Source organism: Anopheles marshallii, chromosome 3 (assembly GCF_943734725.1).
Source record: "Anopheles marshallii chromosome 3, idAnoMarsDA_429_01, whole genome shotgun sequence".
In the NCBI taxonomy this organism is placed as follows: domain Eukaryota; kingdom Metazoa; phylum Arthropoda; class Insecta; order Diptera; family Culicidae; genus Anopheles; species Anopheles marshallii.
The window spans coordinates 70710085-70729304 of NC_071327.1; the positions used below are offsets into that span (position 1 = coordinate 70710085).

The window sequence follows — 19220 nt, forward strand, 5'->3', positions numbered from 1 at the left end:
AATAGTAGGTTTTACTTAATTATTCAAGAATTTTTATATTTATTTATTATTTATTAAAGAATTATTAATCTTGCTTTCTTTGCGATAGAAAAAAAAGTTGATGACCGCCATTGAACTCCAAAATGTGATTTTTAAATCATTCCTAAATGGTTAAATGAAATTTGTAAACAAAATACTTGAAACATTAAAATCATAATAATCAGAAGTCATAATTCCATGTAAATAAACGAAACATGCTTCATTTCCCGTAAACAATTTAAAACACTCCCCAAACCCCTTTGCAATATTCCTTCCTTTGTTTAGCGTGAACACCCTGCAGTGAACAATGGAACGCTCCTTGCCGATTCATTCTTTCCAATGGCGCCGTTTTAGTGATCGATACTACTAGAGGTTGATGTCGATAAATGGATAAGCTCTGCTCGTTGTGGACTAGTGTTACATTCTATCGTTACTCTACGTGTAAAGGGGTAAGCGCTTGCAGTAAGCTTTTGGTCATGAAAGCGATGGTTTTTTTTTTTTTGGTATAAATAATAAGCACTAGAAACGTCAATGCTTACGACCAACAAAGTAATAACGATAATACGTTTGTTTTACCCTTTGCGAGTAAAATAATTAGAGGCTAGAGGTCGTGGTAAAAGCTTCAAATCTGATGGTTAGAAATGAAACGGTTGCTGAGATCAAGTTTTTATATTTTTGTTTCTATCTTAGTCGAAAAAGGTCCGGAAAAAGTTGTTGCTCCCCTGGTTGGGTTCTTTTGTTCTTTTATTCATTTATTACTAAATTACTGGATCGGTTCAGTTCCACGCGAACGAGTCTTGTTTTGTAGACTCCGGACATTTTCGTTCACGCTTGCTTACTTTACTCCATCAAAGTGTTGTTTTGTTTTACGGGACCACATTGAGCTTTTGTCGCATCGGTTAAAGAAATTACACTGATTAGAGTGTATTAAGTACGCAACGAACGAAACACTCGCCCGGATGCATGCCACCGGCGTCGAACACTACGGGAAAATTATTGCTTTTTTTTTACAAACAGCTTGCCCAGCTCCCAGTTTTGCACATGGCGTGGACGTTACTCGATCGGAACTCGGATCTCTCCGCCGGTTCGCTACCACTACTCTACGACGACACTTTTGCAAAAGGCGGGTTGGTTTGTATGTTTGCCGGCTATAGTCGCTGACCCTGTGCGGTCGCTCCGTTTTTTGTTCCACACGTTCGTTTTTCATTTTGTGCCCATAAATTTGATCTTCTTGCTGTGCTTCGAATTGCGAATGCTCCGTGCGCGGCTTTCACTACAGAAGGAACCATTGCGCCAACACGCACACACACACACGCGCGCTTTCTTGGTGAATTTCAACACGACAATCGGTTCGTCCTTCAAACACTTCAATTTCGGGTGCATTCGTCAATAATGTGCCGGACGGCTTCCCTAGCCTATGTCAACAATTGTCCCCAAAAACAAACCCGCAAAAAAACCGCTACTATATAACGCTGGGCTAACCTGCTACTAAGTACCACCGTTGCGGATGACCACCGACAGCGCAGTCCGGAACTTCTTGGGGTTGTGTCCGCCCCGCACAAGAACTGCGCCAACGACGCAAGCGTGTTAGTGTACAATTAATATAATTTTACCAACGTTATCCGCATTGTTGTGCCGTCTCGGATGGTTTCACGGCCCCAACTCGGCCAAACCGTTCAAAAACCCCCTCTCTGGGGGTTGCTACCTAACGCTGCCACTCACTACAACAACAATAACAAGGGAAACGATGTGCGAAGTGTGTTGTTTGTTCGAGAAACACGACCGCTAGTCCGGATGTTCGCGATCGTCACGAACGCCACTGGCCCCTCACTGGCATCCAGCGACGATCCTCACTCATCGAACTCACTGAATGTTGCAGTCTTCCGCGCCGGATGCATTTTGGATCTGTTGCTTCGTCTTGCGGGACGACCTTCGAATGAGCGATCTGCAAATGAGATTGAGATGGAGATTGGATTTCAATCAATCTAAAGTGGAACCAGATGGAATGCCTTGAGTTCTTCCTTACCTTGAGCGAGGTTTTGCCTTTACATCACCACCACCGGTAACGCCACCGCCAAGACCACTAGTGCCGCTAGTGCCCTCGGACGTGGATGCCGCCAGGAACGACGAATCCTTTGGCTTTTCACAACCTCCAATGGACGGACTTCCGATTCGTGATTTTGCTACACATGCCAACAAAAAGGGGGGCACACGATTTTTTTTTTCGTATGTGTGTATGTGAGTGTGTGTGTGTACATTGGAAAAGAAAAAAGAGCAAAACAAAAAAAGAGTCATGTCAATGTTGCAGCAGTTAATGAAGCCATACTGAGGTGAATGGTGTAGCGCATAAATGTGCATATAATGAGCATCGGTCAAACTCATAATCATGTTATATAAGGTTCTTCTAGGTTTTTGTACTCCCAGTGCTCCTTTCGCGATGGGACCACTCGGGCTCGCTATCGCTCACCTTTACTGCTGGCACTGACGTAGGCTGACGAGCGTCGCTTCAAGCCGGAACCGGACTCGGCGCTACCGTTCACCGGCAGGATGCGGGACAGCGTGACAAACGTACGAAATATTTCCATTATATTGTAATCATCCTTCGCCGAGCACTCGAGCACCTTCACCCTAGGCAGGAACGAACCGCATAGCGCCAACGGGAAAGAGAGACGGGAAAGGTATGAAATTATATGTTTGTTCAATGGGATAAAAAAAAAAACCGTTGTCCAAAGCAATTAGAGGCAGCAGCAAACTACGCTACCGGATGCTGGTGAAGGTATCGCTTGATGTTTCTGCAGTGAAAATCCTCCAATCGATCGGTACGCGGCAAAGGGTCCAGGACGCAGGGACCAGGGCCATCCAATCGCTCTAAGCTCTTAATTCCCGTACTTGAACCCGTGTGCGCTGTCACCATGGTTTTTTTTTATTTTTATTTCTCCTACCGGCCGTTTTTGTACTTTACGGACCATTTTTGTCCCGCTGTGTCGTGTGGCTATTTGCGCCCAGCCCAACAATTTGCCACCCACTTTTTTTTTTTTTTTGCTTTCCTATGGCGGCACCCGATAGGTTTTTTTTTTTTTTTAGTTAAACATTTGATCACAAAATTGCTTCATACCAAATGAGCCGTAAGCGTAGCGCAGAGAGGAAGGAAGAATCGGGAGGCGATAAAAAAAAGCTGGTAATAAACGATAGTCACCCTAATCGCGGAACAGTTTTCCGCACCATTGCCAGGCCCCGATCTGCCAGTCGGGCAGATGAGGCTTTTGGGGTCGTAAAGATTCGTTCGGGGGGCTGACACGATGCAGCCAGGTAAAGCTTGCGCACCTTAAAAAAGCTGAATGATTGCGGATTGCGGCAGAGGGACAGCAGGAGGACCGGAGCGAGGAGTTGGCATATCCGGCCAGGTGACGGGACGAAAAAAAAAGAGCCGAACTCGATCGATTTTTATGATCCCCCCTTCCCTGCTTCTCCAACGCCATCAACGTTTTCCACCAACACCTCGGCTTTTGTTGCACTCGAACCACTCGGCAGGTGGCTGGCTGGGTTTTCCAGCCTTGCCCAGAAGGACATATGCCACAAAACGCTTCAAAAGCTTCCCATTCCCATGGTAAAGTTAATTTCAAATTTATACCCACTCTCTACCATTTGATCGCAGCGGTTCGACAGCCACACCACGGCGCGGCTGGTGACGATTGCAAAACTGCAAAACGAAACCAAGTTGGCTGATGAAACCCTGGCCCCGAAGGCCCTCGTTCCATAAAGACGATGTAACGTTCCAAATGTTCGCATGCCGTGTTTGCCACCCCTGACCTGCAACCGGCACAGTAATTTGCTGCAGTTTTCCGTTTTTATTTATTTTCCTTTACGATCGAACACAGGCCGGCAGCAAGCGACCTTTTTTGAATTAATGCATACGACCCGGTGTGCCCTGGTATTGGTGGCACGGCCAACCATTACTTTTAGGCAGCGTTATTAATCGGTTGTGCATGGGACAATCCAGGATTGTCGCGCTCGGTACGCTGCTGTTGCCGGTTTACGGTGACAACAAAGCGACTCATTTGACACTAATCATTTCGAGGCGAAATTGGACGACCGTTAAAACCCCTCCCAGGGTCAGGACGGTACCCCGCCAGCCGGTGTATGTTCTCGATCATGGGTTATAAGGGTAATAAAAAGTGCACAAACAAAGCTACTGAAGTGTGGCCACCGTTGAGCGAGAGAGAGAGTTGGAAAATTGGATCGTTTGGTGACAACTCATGGGCTCAACTCTGCCGGAGTCGTTATTTTAGTAGGCGATGGGCCGTCTCATGGCATGCTGTTGCGATAAAAAAGCTCCCGGCCCTTTTCTGGCCGGAATGGAAATTGAATTTCTAATGACGCATCTTGCAACCTGCAAGCTACCCGTCACGTAAGACCCGGGGCTCAGGTGGGGCCGGGTTTTTATTGCTCTTTTTAAAAATGTTCCCTCACGATGGTCGCCCACGGGCACACGTGTGATGTATGGGAATTTGTCTTTATGGTTGGGGGCTTTAGCAGACGTTTGGCTTAGACGAGATTGCAGAAAACGGAGCAACTCGTTTGGGAATTGTTCGTCGAATTTGTTAAATATGCAAACATTAGCCACATTTCCTGTTAACTGACACCGTCTACGGCTAATTCTCGTCCAGAACCTCAAAAGCGCTGGACGAATTCCGGTTTGATTAAGCTAGCTTCTGCTCTGTCTCGTTGATGTGTTAATATCTGCACCGCAGCCATTTTGAACAACTTAGCGATCCCAACAGGTAATTCATTTTCACGTTGATATGTTAATGTGGTATGGACCATAGTCGCGTGGTATGCGAAGGACAAACAGAACCTTACAACTAATCCATTGGCTCGTTGATACGTTAATGTGTGCGGCATTGTCATTTTGTGTGTCAAACAAAGAGTGTCTCTGAGTGTCGTTGAATTATCGTCGCGTTGATATGTTAATATCTGCGCCATCGTCATTATGCATGTGAAGAACAAATAGAGCCTTACAACTATTTAGTATGCGAACCTTCTTATACCTGAATGATCACGCAAGAACCGTATATTGTGAGGGGAGAGATAGAAAGAGAGACAGGACGTCTTCTACACGACAGCTGCTGCAGAAATCAGGTCCTTGAAACAGAGAAGGCACAGTTGGGCATGTCACTCTAAATCAGGGGTCTTCAAACTACAGCCCTCGGGCCCTCGAGAACCTGCAATGAGGCACGCGACGCTGTTGTTAATATTTGGAACATTTGAAGGTGGATAATTCAACCAAAGTTCAAATATTTTCCAATCGCTAATCTATTAATGGGGTAGATCATTCCAAAAGTTAGAAAGCTTAAGCTTTTAGCCTGTATCTGCCAAATAATCCAGGTACCGGGCTATATCATTCTGTACAGATTCGTAAAGCACATAGCATTTTGACATAAAGAATGACACAAGGGATCATTCTTGTAAACTACAATTTGAGGAAAATCGATTTAAGTTTAGTATTTTAATTTTAATTTCAATGCAATGAAATAATATACAAGTCTGATTATCAAAATAATCCTTTTTCAGTTCTTTTCGTTAAAAAAAAATTTGTTTACCTTTTTTGCACATGGGAAACTTGGCCTAACCTGGCTCAGGCCAGCTAGAAAAAATTCTTTGTTTTGACATTTGTCGAGTTTGGGTTTTGGGTACTTGGGTACTTTCATTGAGAAACCAATCTAATCCTTCTTTCCTAGGCTTAACTTGGCTTGCCATTTGTATGGCGAGCTGTAAGCGGATAAGCCTGGAAACGTCAAAACGCATACAAAAAACTAGCTTAGAGCGTGATCTACTCCAATTATTGTTCAAGATTATTAAATTGGAATGCATAAACGCGGAATAAATAAAATATTTTGAGAGTAACATCAGTGCAGCATATCACTCAATATCAGTCCCGCAAGATGCTGAATTATTGGCCACCAGCTACAGTGGTTTCAACCAATGCGGCCGCGCAGGCTGAAAAGTTCGAAGACCCCTGCTCTAAATCAAGAAAAAGCGAACATAGTCAGAGACTTTAACGACCTCGATCATCTTATATGCAATGCATTCTGTACCGCACCATACAACTCCTGATGTCTGATCACAGAAATTATGCTTCTGACGTGTATGATTGAAGGTTCTGCTTTGTGTAGCGGCCTGATTAACATAGAAAAAGGTTAGCTAGACGAGGATATTTTCGGTATTTAGGAGCAGTATGGGCTCTTCGCTATGCAATTAATTGAGGATGAGAGCAACCTTAACTCCCAAATATAAATATAAAACTTTACATCTTTCCGCCATTACAGAGAAGTGGGACAAACACAAGAATGTCCCAATGTCTCTTTTAACGAACTTGTACAACCTTTTCTCCCAGGCGGCTCTTTGAGATCCCGTTGTTAGGTCAGCTAAACGATGGAAAAGGCTTGAAAAAATGATGATTCAATAGGAATGTGACATTCGGAATCATCAATCCAATGGTTTGTTTTTAACCCGACCCGACCCGACGGCTTACATGAGTTTCGTATGAAAAAGTTTTTTTTCACGGAATGTTCACCTTCCTTTGAATGATACAGAATTTGCAATGCCCAAACCAAGACGGGTGGTCTAAGGTTAGGAATTTGTAGAACTGGAACTGGAGTAGGAATTTGGAGAACCAGAATATTAAACCTTATTGTGCATCGTTCCTTTCTCGATTATTCCTTCTGTGTATCATCCTTTTCGCAAATATTCCTTAGCACGAAGCGGTGGAACTGCATTAATATGATGAAAGGCACGCTAGTTTTGCAACTTTGGAAAGGTTTTAGTCTGCAGGCACATCGTGCACGAACGAACACGGTTGGATTTGGTTCGTTTCGTACGGAAAGGTCACGTCTACCTACGCCACCAACCCGCAGAAGAATATTTCCCCAATATTTTCCAACAGATTTGTGAAGAATCAAAATTGACAGTTTGTTTGTTTGTGTGTTTGTGTGTGACTTTTTAGGGATGTCCTGCCATCAAATTATGCAAAGGATTCACAACCCCGAAAACGGCGCTTCCCGAATGGGCTGCGTGTTTCGCGCAAAAGCTTATCTCCCCGCTGATGGAACGGGCTGGCTGCCTTATGGCACTTCTTCCATCTCACAGCGTGACACACACAGTTCGTGACTATATGTGTGTGGCCGACTTTGGACGACCTTCACGAACATCATCAGCAAACGATCAGCAGAGTCGATTGAATTGGTTCGAAAGTGGCGATACACAGTGGCGTGGATTGGAGGGCTGGTTCATTACCACGAGTGGCTTTCGGTTCTGGGCGATGGCGAGGCCCTCTTTTCGTGGTAGATAATACGGAGCGGAAATCCTTGGGAGGGGGGTGTTGAGATGGCGCAAATATGTCTCCGATTAGAGTATGTCTCCACTTTGCTTCTTGAAGGTGTGGGACAAGTGTTGTCATAACAAATATTTAACAACCTTTCCAATATTTAATAATAAAATAATATTAAGCATTATTCGTACATAAGACTTCAGATACTAAAAGTCTTTGAATTTTAATTTATCTTGTTCCAAGCACAAGATTTTCCTTCCTTCAACTCATCACGGCATCAGCGGCTCACCTTTTGCCTGCTCTCGCCTTCGTCTAATTCCTCCTCACCTTTATTGATGCCTCTTTTTTTCCTTCTTCTCTCTCACACGCTGTCCCTTTTTCAGCGCCACTTCTCATAACTTTTCACCAAACCCCCCCACCGTCCCGCCCCGCTACGGAATGTCGCAAACAGATGCACTTTGAGCACTGCGGTAACACACAACCCGGCACACAAGCGGAAACCCAGCGACGGAACGGAAATCCAGCACACTGTGCAAAACACCTTGCCTATGATTTCCCTTCTTTTTCTGTTTGTTCTACACCCATCGGTTCACAAAACCGGGCTGCTTTATAAGATTAAAAATAGATCAAAGGAACCGGTGTGCTTACGTCAGCTAGTTTTATGCTAGTGAATCACCTTAGCTAAAAACCCCGTCCCCTGGCGCACGTTGGCTTTGAAATGATCGCGTTTGCTTTGCTTTATTACCGCGTCCAAAATGGACATGGAAACACAACCACCGTTCGCAACAATGCAACCAAAAAGTACGGAAGAGTTTACCGGACCAAGCAGACTGAGATGAAGCCGGGCGATAGCAATCGATGCAGTACACAGGTATGTGGCTAATCTGGGCCACCCATCACATACCAGCGCACAGCACCGAGCAAATTTCGTTCTCCCACCACCCCCGGCGTATGTTGATGGCCAATCAGTTCGACCGTGATAAGATGTCTCCAACGCTGCCTTTCCAGTGGTGCGCTAACCCGTCGCACCGCTCGCACAACACATTCAATTAGTCTCGCTCTCGTCGAGACACGAGGCTCCAAGGCTCCGGGACGAACCTCGGCCAACCTCAATCACACAATCAAACGGTTGACCTTTTTCCTGTGCTCTGGTCCGTCATTAAGCGGTGGTGCTGAGGGAGTGAGGGGGGAGGAGGAAAAGGAACGGGTTGATGGGGGACGGGACCAATTTTCACCTAATCCTTCAACCACCGACCAGCAGATTGTGAGCTCTAGGAGACGATAGGTGGCAAGAGCCTAACCGCTTTCTCGAAGTGGTCCCATGGGACACTAGAGGTTGATTGGTGAAATAGAGCAATATGGAGAAATTTAGCAGCCCTACTACTATCGCACTAGGAAAACCGCCCGGATACGATTGGTTTTGTGTCCCGTATGTGTATGTGTGTGTGTGTTTGTGTGCGTCCTACGGCTGTAGCTACAAACCGATTACGCAACCCGCATCACCAGTTTATGCAACACGCTTTAAAATGCTGATTAAAATAATCAATTTAAATTGATACGGCACGGGCGTGGTAACGGGTTAGGCGGGTTTCGCATTTTGTTTGTTTACCATCGTAATAACCAATTCCACGGTTACTCCCACCCGGAGGCACCGGGCGTTCCCACCCGTACCCGTGCCTTTTGCTGCATCCAAAAGAAGCTTCCATCCTGTTTTTTTTTTTTTTTTGGGGGGGCAAACAGGGGGGCGTTATTATCCTGGGCACAAATTGTAATTAATGCAGCGGTTGGGACGGAACCAAGGAATCAAGGGTGGCATACACCCGGTTTAATACAACGCTCCAAAACATACTCATTTTCGATCAACTTTCGGGCGCTTTGTTTTGGTACGTGGCTAATGTTTGTGTGTCTCGTTGTGTGTAACGTTTCGTCGCTTTTGCCCCCAACGATTCCCCGTAGTGTTGGGTAAAATGCACTCCGGAGGCGACACCGGATGCGACGTCGATGTTCACGGTGGAGTAAAATCCGGAGTCGACTCCCCTAAAGCGGTCACTGAAAGTCCACGCCGGCTCCGACACCGAAAAACCGGATTCAACTCCAGACAAAATGCGTAACCGATTGCGAATTTAACACCGGATTAATCTGGAATTGTCCGGAGCTAACTCCGGAGTTCCCAGTAGTGTTGGGTAAAATGCACTCCGGACACTAATCGCAACACCGTATTCGATGCCGAGGTCCACTGTGGAGTAAAGTCCGGAGTCAACTCCCCCCAAAGAGGTCACTTAAAGTCCGCTCCGACTCCAACACCGAAATCCCGGATTCAACTCCAGACAAAATCGGGAGCCGATGCCGGAGTTAACACCGGATTAAATCGAAATTATCCGGAGTTGACTTTTATTAATCCGGAGTTAACTCCGAAGTTGAAATGACTCCAGATTCTGCTCCTAAATAATCCGGAGTGAACTCCGTAAAATCTGGAATCCGGAACAATCCAAACCTAATTCCGGAGTTACACTTTACTAGTCCGGAGTAGAGTTCCAGCTCCAGGTTGAACTTCTCATTATTCTGAAGTTAACTCCCTGAAATCAGGAATCAACTCCGGGTTAATAAAAATCAACTCCGGAATTGTCTTTTTAGTAATCCGGAGCAGAGTTCCAGCTCCAGATTCAGTGCCTGAATAATCCGGAATCAACTCCGGATTAATCCGAATTCAACTCCAGAATCGGCTCCGGATTTTGTCTGGAGTTGCACTCGGTTTGCTGCGTCGGAGTCGGAGTGCATTCATGAATCCACTCCGGAGTAGCACATCACCAATCCCCAGTGCCGTTGCGCAATGCAAAATAACATATCACGTTTTTACATGCAAACCATGCCTTTCGGTGGCCTATTTGGGGGGTTTTCTGGAGGGCGAAGGCTTGGCCCATACTTTATGGTGGAAGTTCCGAAATGAACCATACCATGAATATGCCAAACTCAGAGCTATTTTACAAAAGCACACACAGTACTCACTCGTTGAATTTGTATGATGTTTGGTAGCGTTATGAATATTTGTGCCCCCGTTGAACAGTTGAAGTTCATCATACGACGCACAGGACGGACAGAACAAAAAAAAAAAACCCTCCCAATTTCGTTGTTACAGTTGCATCTCCGAATGTTTGGGGATGGAAAATTTAATCCCCCACCAACAATAAACCCTCTTCAAAGTTGCGGCTTATGTTTAGTTGCGCTTGCCATCAATATTGTTGTGTGAAGTTTCGTGCAACCGTTCGTTCAAAGTTCCAGCCTTCTTTTTTTTTTGTTTGTACATTACTGTCGGGTATTGCTGGCGGACTGGTTCTCGGTACGGTTTCAAATTGAATTTTCCTTCGTATTGAAGATACCGTAACGCTTCAAGACACACACACAGCAGAGAGCGAGAGAGAGTGAAAAACAGCCACTCAAACTAGCACCAGATTTTATCTGTTCTATCTAACCGTTGCACAGCCAAGACCCACAAGAAAGAGGATCAAAATGCGCTCTAACCATGTCATTCGGTGCTTACCTTCGCCGGTAGATTTCAATTTTCCCCCGAAACAAGCACATTCCCTCCTTCATGATGATACTTACACAAACCCTCCCCCCTTTTTGATGCTTGAGGGCGTGTGTGTGCAATTAAAATTCGATTAGTTCCACCGTTCGTGAATCGGTTACATTCAACTCTAGTGTTTTTCGTACCTCTCTGTTGTGGTGGCCCTTTGCTTTCCGTGTTGTGATGCATCAAATCATGGTAGGCGTTTTTTTTTTGCTCGTGCTTCTGTCACGGATATTGCTGCAACCTCTTGTCAATCCCATCCACCAACTCCCAAGTGTGCATTCTCCATGTTTCTACTAGAACGAGAGAACAATACACAGCGTGGCGACACCAACAAAAAAAACCCTCGACAAAGCCCTACCCGGATGCGATTAGAACCCGGTTCCGGGTACGGTCTCCACCGTGCCAAGCAACATCTTTCGCCCGGAACGCACATTCACCGTAGAGCGAAGAAACAATTGAAACCCGTTAAGCAACCGATTATGTTCGGGCAGTACCACGGCTACGATTCCCACCTACAGCCGTGTTTGTGTGAGATGTTTCACTGTCACAGCATTTTTTTTTTTTGCGTGGCACATCGCAGTCTGCAGTCGAAAGACACATTGGATGAACCTGCCAGCCGCAGCACTAAGCAATGGCGCAGGCATTCGGTAGTATGGTAGCAAGAGCAAAACGTGCGGTATTGATTGAAGCTTTTACACACATACACACATTACACGTTGGCACAGTGATTAGTGCTGAGGTTGACTGTTCACACCACCGTACCGTCGGAACCGGTCGGCTGCATTATCAGTGTAAAGTTTGTTGCCGGAGGTGCTGTTGGGTTGATCGGGATGATAGGTTGCACGTAAAAGTAGCAACAGCTTAAATAACTCGGTACAGAATGTCCGCAGGTCAGAAGCTGTTAAAGGATAACAGTTTCCTTAAAACCAAAAATGATGAAGACCTTCTTATTTTATTAATTGGATGGATGGCCCAATATTCTCTCTATCGAGAGCTCTAGTTCAGCCGCTCCGTGTGGTGTATTGGTAGCTGAGCTGGTCTTTACACGACAGGACCGGGACAAATTCCCATCCGGATAAGTTTTTCGTACGCCGTACTGACTATTCGGCTACGGGTAAATAAAGTCAATAAAGGTCAGAAAAGGCTTGAGAACTCTTGAGGTTGTTGAGGAGAAGAAGATCTCTAGTTCTCAGTATAGCAAAGATCACGAGTAATCGCCATCTGAACCAACCAACTCGCAACAAGAAGGTACTGATTACTAAAGGAGCTTGAGAAGTCGAAGACAAAGACCACATTTCACCAAGGGTTGTTGGTAAAATACTTTAAAGTTGACTTTTCCCGTTTGTAAACAACTTTCTTGCTTTGTAACCAATTGTTAACAAGGATTTCCAAATTCCGTTCCGTTCCTTTTTGTTGCCTTCCGTAAGTTAATCCAAAAAGATGTTTTAAACAATTGTCTATTGCAGCTGAGATGATGTTCAGATTAATAATGCGCATTTATCCATCCGAGCGCACCAAGTCTGAACCATCCGTAAACGACCAGAGTAGGATTAGTTCGACCCGTAGAAGGTACTAATTGGTTCAACAGGTGCAACGATTCCAGTAGATGCTAGCTGTCATGACTCCTACCCGTATCCGCTGCACCTACGGGTCAGAGTCTCTTATGGCGGCTTGTATCTACTGGACCTACTGAGCCTACTTCGATCCGACTCCGACTCGAACTCGATGCACCCACGGGTCGAAATGGGTTGAGTTGAGGTTGAGGGATTGAGTTCAGATTTTACAGAGTTGGAATCCAGTGGTTCAGTGTTGAATAGGGTTAACGGGTCCGAATTGTTCTTACAATTCGTGAGAATTAAATTTCCAGCAGAGGTTTCGTCAACCAAATTACTAAAATTATTGTAAAAATTCGGAAAACTCATGGACATTTGTAATTTTCTCCATTAATTTCAACTGAAAATCCATAGAATCCGACCAGAAATCTATCTATAACTTTAGGCGTAACTGTACAGTTCTGTGCCATGAAGCCATATTCATAAATTAACACGCACACCAAAGCGTAGTTGTGCTTAATTGAGTCAAAAATGCCATAACAGAAAAGTTATCGAGCTACAGCACTTTGTTTTTATGCATCCCGCTCGATTCAGCCACTGATTTCTCCGCTATAATAGCTCACTCGTTGTGGTGGTTTGCACAATTCGTTTCGCTTCGGTTCGTGTCATGTTTCGCTGTGTTGTTGTTTTTTTCATTATCATCTGCTAAACTGTTTGCTCGGCAATGAGGCCGAACAAACAACTTTACAATTATTGCTGCTTTAAACAGGCGGTCACCAGTTGCTTCTGCACGAGAATGGCTTTATGCAACAAAAGCCCCACGATGGGAAACAAAACAAGCGCCAATTATACAGCCATTCCTCGCGTGTTCATCTGGGAACTATTGGAACATAACGTTGTTTAAAACATTTCCATTTGCTTTCCCATGCTTAATTGCATTGGGGAGAGTTGGAAAAACAAGCTAGATCTGGTTGCTTCTCGTTGTTAATGAGCCATAAAACAATATTGGAACAGTCTACCGCTGCACCGAGTCGAAATGCGCATCTCCATCTGCCATTGTCCCAGTGGAACTGCTTTTCGTACACTTTTCCCTCAATTTTCTGTTCAGCTCTTCCCTTGTTCTCTATTTAAAGTAAAGCGTGAAATCAGAGATTTAAAACAACATTCACGATCCACTGCCGAACGTAGTGCCAAACCCGGCGAAACCTCTCGCCGTCGCCGGCTGTTGTTTCTCGAAGATCTCGCCAGGCGAATAGATTGAATTAAGATTTATCCCACACAATTGGCTTTAGTCACGTTACCACCGTGTTCTGTCACTGCTCGCACAAAAGCCCGTGCTCCGCATGCCTTTGCGGGCTTTGGTTTGATGCGCCAACCACTTGACAGCCGCACCGCCTGTGCCGCAAAAGCATGACAAGTGGTTTTGGGTTGCCTTCGCCGTTTCGTTCGGTCGTACCGTATCCACCGACAAAAGCATATCCTGGCGGCGTGTGAAGTGCACGATTTCGCCCGAGAGTATATTTATTCAACATACACGCGCGCTGCTAACGGTTCTGCTCGCGTATTTCCGTACCCGTGCTCGCCATCCCGAAGGGCAGAAGGACACATGTGGAATATCTTGATGGTGTGGCCGCTTTTTTTCCCTTCCATTGGGGCTGATGTTTTCGGCAGGGGAAAGGTTTGGCTTTTTTTTGTTGTTGCCCAAAAACACCGACAGAACTGGAAAAAAACGGCACGGCATATCTTGCTGGGGCACATCACAGTCAACATCAAATACATGCCAGTTTGCCATGCCCGGGATCAAGGATCAACATTTTGTGGTGATGAAGTAAAACACTATCGCTCGTGCTCGTGCTGACGATTATTAGGCACATTCTTCGCACTGCCTTGCGGGGCCTGTGCTGAGCAGTGCCGTAATAAATGATCCGCTGCCATGGTGGACGTGTAGGACGGGTACATTTGTCATGCTACGAATCAGTTTTCGATTCGTGACCTCGCGCCATCTCGCGAGCCCAATCGGTTCACGACTGCGGAGCGTACGGTTGCCATGGGCCATCATTCAAGTGTTACGAGTTATGGAGCACCATACGTCATGGGCAATTGTAACGGATACTGACTGACATCAGGACATTATCTTACGCGGCAAGTTTACTATCGGCTTACCATTTCCATAATCTTGTTAGGAGTATGATTGTCCAAGTTACTAGTGGTAAGAACAGTGTTAGGTGTAAAGCCAACTATCGCCCATTCTTATTGTCTCTTTTATTATGAAACGTTTATTAAAATTATGGTAATTTTATTCGAAATGTCCGACAGCTCACAACTAATAAACACTTCTATTCGCTCTTCTGTCAAAGCTCGAATTCCTGGACGAAATTCTTCTTAATCTTTTGTTGAAGCCATTATTGATTTTCCTCTTACTGCTTGAGCTACTCGTCAGTCAGACCATGTGCCATCGAGCGGAACAGGTGATATGGCGTTTCATGTACGGTTTGGCTTCAAAAGGACGAGTGTTGTCATGTTACGGCATCGCTTTGTCATGCTGAGCCGGACGTTTGTTCTAGCCGTGTGCTGTATGAGTTATGATTAAATCTCATGCAAACGGCAAACAAACAAAAAATCATTCAATTATACGGTTTCGATAGCATTCTCTACTGCTGGTTTCCTCGAACTCGTAATAGTTTATACCGATATTGTCCCATCAGTTCATTGCCCTCCTGCACGAAGACTGTAGATACCATCGAAATCACCACCCTTGACATTTTACTTCCATATAGAGACACTCTCTGTATTTATTTAATTTTATGTTTTTGGATAAATAAAACACGAGCGCCATTGTCCAAAAATGAAAATGGTTGTTATTTATGTGCGAACCTAATACTAATTACAGGGGTTACAGGAGTTTAACTCTACGGCACACTCATTTCCATTGTGCTCGTATTGCATAAAAGGAGCTTTTTTTTTAAATGATTTCCATGAAGCAAACCGCGCTAACGACTGTTATTTGATATGCTGTCAAAGCTGAGCTCCACCATCATCAAAGTACTGGGCGCCTCCATCCGTCCGCTGACATATTTTATGTTTCGATGATTGAATATTTGGAATTGAACGTCTAAAAGCGATAACGAAGTACAATATACGAATTTATTAGATCGTAAAGCCGTTTGAAAATATCTGCAGCCCAGCAGCATTTTTCCCGCTTCGAAACAGTTACAACGCTGCTGTGAATGAAACTATTCACAATTGCCATGGAAACTCATTAGCAAACAGCGCACAAACAGTGAAACAGGAAGCGGTTGCTGCCGAAAAACCCGATACCTTCACGATTGTTGCGACCAGTACAACAGCTAGTTGCGATATTCCGTTTGCGATTATGCGATCGGTTGGAAGGATTATGGCGCCCGGGTGCAGCAGTGTGGGAACACGAGCATGTGTTTGCTGGTGGTGCTATTGCAACCAAACTCCTAACTGACGTGTGAACACTCCATTAAACCTAGTTCATTTAGCACTGGCCGGTGTGTGTGTGTGTGTGTGTTTGAATGGAAATTTTAGGAACTTTCAAAGCGCTCGTCGGGGTAGAGATGTCGGACCACGCAGTTGCCTGTCAGACAACCATTGGTTTAAGCTGCTTCCGATCGGACACCCGGCGAATGGGTGAGCATAGGTTGTTTGAGAGTGAATAATTTCTATCAATCGCTTGCAGCACCAAACGCCGCTTTATTCAAACACTTTCAACTGGACTGGAAATGTTCATTCCGTTGGAATTATGCAACGCAGCAAGACTTTTCTCCCGCCCCGTCCCTCTCCGTCGTATGCACCATTGTGCGACGGGGGTAAATATTGGCTTGGAATTGAATTTTGCACCGCACACCTCATACGTATAATCCACCCCGGCGAGGGGGATGGGTGGAATGGAAACTGCTGAAAATGTCAGCGATTGTTCAGCTCGCGACATGGCCTTTGTCAATGTGGATGTGTCCACCGGAATGCAATATTCGGACGGCACAAGCGACACTGCCGTTGTCTTCAACCAGCCGCGCGGGTGGGACATATTTGTTATTGTGAGGGCAAATTAATTTCAAATTGATATTTCATCTACCGCTGGGGAGGAAATTTGTAACAGTATGGTAATTCAATCATGGTGCAAAAATTGGACCCACCTTTTGTAAGGCGAAGAAAAAAACCCATTGGGTGGTGCTGAGTGGTGAAAATTTGCGGTTGCCTCGAGTGTTGTTTCCTTCTTTTGTCTTGTGCATGACATATTCATTCAAGTGTTATGCATATTCAACATTTTTCCTGTTAGTGACGAACGTGCTGCTGGTAGTGTTGCAGCTAGTAAAGTTTTATTTAATTACACAGTTCGTAACAAAATTATATCGTCACTTATTTTTTGATAATTCGCAGAACTTTTTTTACAAATTTAAAACAACGAAAGAATATGCTTTTTAGATGTTTTTTTTTGCACATTTTGCGCAAATTATTAAATATTTAATGAATGAAAAAAAAATGCACAAAAATTTATCCAGCCCCTTAAATACTATGAAGAATCCATATTTCGTGTTTGATTTTAATGTTTTTTAAAATGGCATTTTTCATTTTCAATTACGTTTTATTTGGAAAATTTCCCATTAATCTGTAAAAATATCCATTCCCATCGCTGATACAATACTCAAAACATTCACAGGAAAAAAAAGTACACGTTTTGAAGAAATTTGACTCTCGCGCGATATAAAATACCATTTTGGGGAGCAAAAACATTCAATTCAATACATTTTGTAAGGCGACAACATAATAACGAAAGGTGTTTCATCCATTTCTAAACGCTCTGCGAGCTAAAATAGACTGCAAATCAGAGACGAAAAAATAAAACAACAATATCATGAAACAAAATGGTAAAGAAATACAAACTTTTGCAGCATAATTAATAAGGTAAAAAAACAACTTCGTCAATTAATGCAATTTTGGCTTAGAAAAACCAAGTGGCCCTCTAATTATGTTACGTACTGTAAAAGAAGCAATATATTTTTGGACGACTTGCGTCGCAGAGTAACATGTTTGTAAAATAATTACAAAGAAGTATGCATGATTTTCAAGGGAACTCTTGTCTATTAAAGAGCACAACACTTGATACGAACTACGTTCGCTTCTATTATAACCTGCTTCAAACATGTCACATTCCCCATTGTACCATGCATGCGTATCACATCTCAGCCGAACTTCTTCAACGCACGTTACCCAGCATGAAATACTTTGAATCGCTTCGAGGAGTTCTCAAAACTTTCCGTGATAATACAGATACCCCCCACACACGAATGCCATGACGCTTAACCGAGACAGGTAGCGGAGAAAACCAACGGAACCGATAAAAAATGTACCGCGCAGCACATCTCACTCGACAAAACATTCCATCTAGCGATGGCAATTAAACACTCATCCGACGTCTCACGGATGGTTGGGAATTTTCAGGCCGGAATTGTTTGCAACTTCTCAGCGACTGTTCTAACGCAAACCCTCCCCTCCCCCGGTAACACCCTCCCTACTTACTTTAGCTTGGGCAGCTCGCAGAACACCCACTCGGAGACGTCCTCGATGCGTACCTCCCGGTGCGATGCCGTCAGATCGTACTTGTTGCCCACAATTACCATGGGAATGTCCTGGAAGTCGGCCCGCTGTTCGCGTATCTCCTCGAAGCACTGCTTGATGCAGCCGAGGCTTGCCTCCGATGTGGTCGCGTACACGAGCAGGAACGCATGAGCCGTCGCAATCGAGAGCCGTCTCATCGCCGGAAACTGCATCTCACCGGACGTATCAAGGATGTCAACCTGTTGGGATGTTGTGCCACTTTTCAAAATGCTCACTGCGCACACGGAGTGGGAGAGGGACGGGGGAAAAAAGGGGAGCCACGGTCATGTTTACTTACCTTTAGCGTGACCGAACCGAGGTCATACTCCCGGTTGTAGAGGTCTTCCACCGTTGGCCGATACTTGTCGGAGTACGTTTTGAACAGGAATCGCTTTATGATGCAGCTTTTACCCACACCGGCCCCGCCCAAAATCACTAGCCTTATTCGCTCGAAGTCTGACATTTTCATTTAACCCTGCGCCCTGCTCTCCGGGAATGCAACAGAAGCGTCCTGCCGTACCGGAGATTCCAAACTGGGTCTGCGCGATGCGTGCGTGTGTGTGTTCGTTTTTTTCACCAACAAAAGCAACAACAACAAAAAAAAAACAACAAACTAAAATAAATTGAAAATGCAGACAAAGATGGAATGCTGCTCTGACAGCGGTCCGTCTTCGTTTTGCGTGGTTGTGTACGCGCGGCAAGCACTGCTGGTAACGATGTCTTTACGCTGGAATGGATTCACTCCCGCTGTTACTCGGTGCCGCTGACGACTGTGGCCGACTATGGCTGCGAAGGAACTGCGCGATAAACTGTGTACTAGCGGTAGTCCTTCATCTAGCTTGCCGCCATCGTTCATATGCGGAAATTCGATCTGCAATAAACGAAGGGTGGGGGGAAAAAAAACAGCGCACGGTGTTATAGCATATTCCAAAATTGAACCGCGCTGCAAATGTTTCGATAAAAAACATACACCCGGTGCTGTACAGATGTAAAAGCTGGTGCAGCTATTATTTTTCTTGGCAACTCGTTCTTTTTTTCAATAAAATCTATGTGTACGGGGTGTGTGTGTTAACTTCAACCAAACTAGTTCACCTTGCTGCTAGAGGTGAGATCTTATTCCATCTTACAA

General features: G+C 44.8%; 1 protein-coding gene across 1 annotated transcript; it reads right to left on the reverse strand.

The window, feature by feature from the left end:
• Positions 1 to 1881: 1881 nt before the first annotated feature.
• Positions 1882 to 18560, reverse strand: LOC128713839 (GTP-binding protein Di-Ras1). Its single transcript, XM_053808709.1, has 5 exons — positions 18390 to 18560; positions 18014 to 18291; positions 2486 to 2646; positions 2045 to 2201; positions 1882 to 1963 (listed from the first exon to the last, which is right to left on the reverse strand). The coding sequence occupies exons 1-5, from the start codon at positions 18558 to 18560 to the stop codon at positions 1882 to 1884; spliced, it is 849 nt and encodes a 282-aa protein (XP_053664684.1).
• Between the last annotated feature and the right edge of the window lie 660 nt (positions 18561 to 19220).